General features: G+C 33.5%; 1 protein-coding gene across 1 annotated transcript; it reads right to left on the bottom strand.

The window, feature by feature from the left end:
• Nucleotides 1-277: 277 nt before the first annotated feature.
• Nucleotides 278-2,590, bottom strand: LOC112009328 (putative glutamine amidotransferase GAT1_2.1). Its single transcript, XM_024041657.2, has 4 exons — nucleotides 2,218-2,590; nucleotides 1,180-1,907; nucleotides 867-1,073; nucleotides 278-719 (listed from the first exon to the last, which is right to left on the bottom strand). Exons 1-4 carry the CDS (start codon nucleotides 2,303-2,305, stop codon nucleotides 468-470), a joined length of 1,275 nt encoding a protein of 424 aa, XP_023897425.1. The 5' UTR covers nucleotides 2,306-2,590; the 3' UTR covers nucleotides 278-467.
• Nucleotides 2,591-3,952: the final 1,362 nt, after the last annotated feature.

Genomic DNA, 3,952 nt, shown 5'->3' with positions numbered 1-3,952 from the left:
CACAATTGGTTTCCCTTTGGGCACTCCACCTAGCACTAGCACTTAGGCACTTCACACTCACTTGGGCAGCAGCTTCGGGCAACAAGAATGTTGCAATCTCATTACCGAAATTCAATTTTTTTCTCCCTCCTCCATTACATCACTTATCTTTACTCTCTCTTATATATTTTTTTTGCAATTTCGACAACACTGTTGATGAAATTCACTTTTTTTTCTCATTTTTCCAAATAACTTTGAACAGTACTTATATCACCAATAAAATCAATTTTTTGCAATATTCAGCCAAAAGACTCATTTTTCAATTCACAGAGCAAAAGAAAAAAAAAATTATTTAACAATCTTTTTCTCTTCTTAAAAGAGACAGAAGAAGCAACTACAACTCCATCAACCATGAATCATGTGAGTCCTACAGCTAGTGGATCATCTTTTTCGAAAAGCACGACACAATAGCTGGGATAGGAAAAAGATCATGAACCAAGGTCACTGACAATGCAACTTAGCTTTCTTTCCAACACTTCGGAACATATGTTCCCCATCATATGGTAGAAAGACATGAGATCAGACAGCTGTTCTACTGTCATTTTCCCCATCACACTTCTTGCTAACTTTTCTTTCTCCTCATTCAACTTCAATCTCTCAATGTAGGAACCTGCATTCCTTACTGTTGCACCCATTTGCTTCAACCTATTCTCTTGTTGAAAACTTAGTGCTGTGTTTGACTGCAATGAAATAACATACCCAATTCATACCAAAACATATAAAAATTAATAGGCAAAGATTGTATATTTGTATAATATCTAATTAAAAAGGAAAGCCCTAATAAATAAATAAATCAAGCACTCTTCTGATCTATATCTATATAATACCTCAAGAAATTCTGCTCCAGCTTCAAGTTCAGATTCTTTCCAGGGATGTCTCACACGGCCAGTAGCGTATAAGTTTCTTGCAAGTGAGAAACTCCGAATGATAATTTTTCTTTGCTTCTCCATTTCTTGATCCAACTTTAGGGGCTTTGGCACAGATATTGTGCTATTAAGCTTTTTCTGATAAGCAATAACTGCCTTTACAAATTCCTGCACAATTTCCATGCTAATTAGAAAAGCTTTAAAATGAAGAAAAAAAAAAAAACTATTTCATTGCATCTCTAACATTTATCTTAAATAAGAGATCATAATAAACCTGATAAGCAGATGGGCATCCTGGATAATCAAATTCCTCAGAATCTGGCCGCCTCATTCTCTCGGGATGAAATTGGAGTCCCATTATAAATTTACCCTCTTCAGGATTATAAGCATCGGGATCATAAAACCCTTCAATTAGACCATCGGATGCAAATGCCATTGGAACAAACCGCTGAGCCAATCTCTTAACTCCTTGATGATGATAACTATTCACCAAAATCTCCATTTTCCCTTCTTCCAAAGAATCCTTAAACCAGTGATCCAATGGTGTGTTCTCCACAACCTTAACCACATGCCTATGCCCATCATAATTGTCATAATCAATGTGCTGGACTCTCTGGCTTTCTGGGCACTTCCTTGATATTTCTTTCTCTAGATCTTGGTAAAGAGTACCTCCACATGCAACATTTAGTACTTGCGAACCCCTGCAGATCCCCAAGTAGGGTATGTTCCTCTCTAGGCAGAGCTTTGCTAGCCTTAACTCGATCGTATCTTTTTCTCTATCAATAGAGGTATCACTAGAATGAAGCCTCCTGATTTCTTCCAATTCTTCTGGAGAAAGACCTGAGGCCTCTTCGTATAGAGAAGGATCAATGTCCTCTCCTTCACAAAGAAGAACGCCGTGAATTGGCTCAAAGCTATCTAATAGCATATGAACCCCATTAACACGGGGAACAATTACCGGTACTGCACCATAGCCTACTATAAGATCTAGATGATATTCACCTGATAAATCACATAAAGTTTTAGTTGGCCATACAAGAATAAAATAATTATAAAAAATAAAATGAATTTTTTTTTTTTGAGTTTTTGATACACAAGTGTCAATTGAGCTGCAAGTTCTTAACCGAAACTATTCCACCCCCTACCCTTCAAACACCCCAAAAATCGTGTTAGATGAAAATTAGGATCCTTGGATTTACAGCAAGATATTCAAGTCCATTAAATCCGTAGTGAGATGCCCCCGAATATACTTAAATATGTTGTAAAAATTGATTTGCGCAAGAACTTAGATACGTGGAATAAGAGGACGTACCCACAAAATCTACGAACTTGTTTTTGCGAACGGTACGTCTAGAGACAATGACAACACGAGGGAGGATCACAGAGAGATCGGAGGCCATGGCAGTCAGATGAGTGTATTTGGCAAGTCTTTTCACAATTTAAGCTTTTTGGGAGACTAATTTCCAGGCTATATATATAACAATTGGAAGAAGAAAGCAACAACTTGGGTCGATTTTACTAAAAATTAAAAAATATATTTTTGTTAGGTACAGAGAAGGAGTCAGAAACAGATGCAAAGTCGTGGCGCCGCGTATATTCCAGAGTTCCGAGGATTAGGGTAGGTAATTGTGTATATCTTATCTGTTGTACTTGTATGTATACATATACATTTACATTGTATGTTTAGATTTGGATTTGGTTTCCCATGATATGTCAGCACAAACTGGGAATTTTCTAATTTATATTTTTAAAGAGTATTACATTTTAGCACATTAATTTAAATTTCTCAAACTTTGACTTCATCCTTCCCCATTATATCATCATCATATATTAATTGTTAAATTTTTTTTTTTTATATTAAAATCTTAAAGTCCATTATAAAGATTAGAGTTCGTGATTGGATTGATTTTGATTTGAATAAAATTAATCTATTATAAAGATTATGTGAATAAAAGTATATTTTCCTGGATTTTGATTTGAAATAAAAATGCTATATTCAATATAGCTTTCAGTCCTCTAAAACAGAAGGCGATCGATAGTCGGGCAGCATAATACTGAATTCGGGCCTAAAATGCCATAAACTACAAGAAATTATTATTTATATCGAGAGGACCATTGATGTGATCCTTACTAACCAATGAGATGATGTTATTTATGCAAATGTATGTGTGAGCTTCTTAATCGACACAAGAAATAAAAAATAAAAATTACCAGATAATATCACATTTGCATAAATAATAGCATTTTATTGGTTGAGAAGTTAAGAAAGACCACGTCAGCAATCCTCTTAGTGGACCTAATAATTTCTCCATAAACTACTGTTAGTTTAAAAAAAAAATTATTAGAAAATAGGGGGAGTTGGTTATTGTCTTATTGATTATCCAAAAATAATTTAGAATCACAATTTTTTTTTTTTTTTTTTTGCCACAAATATGACCGGTAGAATGTGAGTAATGAGAAAAACATTTGCTAATTTGCTAGGTAGCAATTCATAGTTTGTCACATCAAAATTGTACTAAAATTGTGAAAAGAAGAAAAAAGAAAAAAAGAGAAGAAGTTATGATTCTAAAATGGTTGATGATTATCCTGGGTAGGTACATCTGATTTGAGGATGGTGTCAAAGCTGAGGTGTGTTTGACCTGGTGCAGGTTTTGGATTGGATTAGCATATGTAGTGGAGTAGCAGCAGCCCTCTTTGTGTATAAATAATATTGGCGGTTTGGAAGCGACTATGGAAAGTGTAACTAGCCTTGGCTGAAGATAAATTAGGATGGATATCATTTACTTCGAAATATAGAGAATTTATTTTATAGTTTAGTTTTATTTATATTTTAAAAGTCTAATATTATATAGAGTGTGACATTATTAAATAAAAAATGATAACTAATTTTATGGCTATTTAAAATTAATAGTCTTCTAAAAAAAATTAATAGTTAATGTCGGATTAAAAATCACCATAAATTATTAATATATTAGTTTATAAATTTTTTATGGTTAAATTGATAATAGTTCAATAAGTTTAATTAATGTGTTAAGTTGTCGGTAATA

This window comes from Quercus suber, unplaced genomic scaffold, assembly GCF_002906115.3.
Source record: "Quercus suber isolate HL8 unplaced genomic scaffold, Cork oak 2.0 scaffold_63, whole genome shotgun sequence".
NCBI lineage: Eukaryota > Viridiplantae > Streptophyta > Magnoliopsida > Fagales > Fagaceae > Quercus > Quercus suber.
Note: the sequence above shows the minus strand (reverse complement) of the source record. Positions and strands in the feature narration are given on the sequence as shown.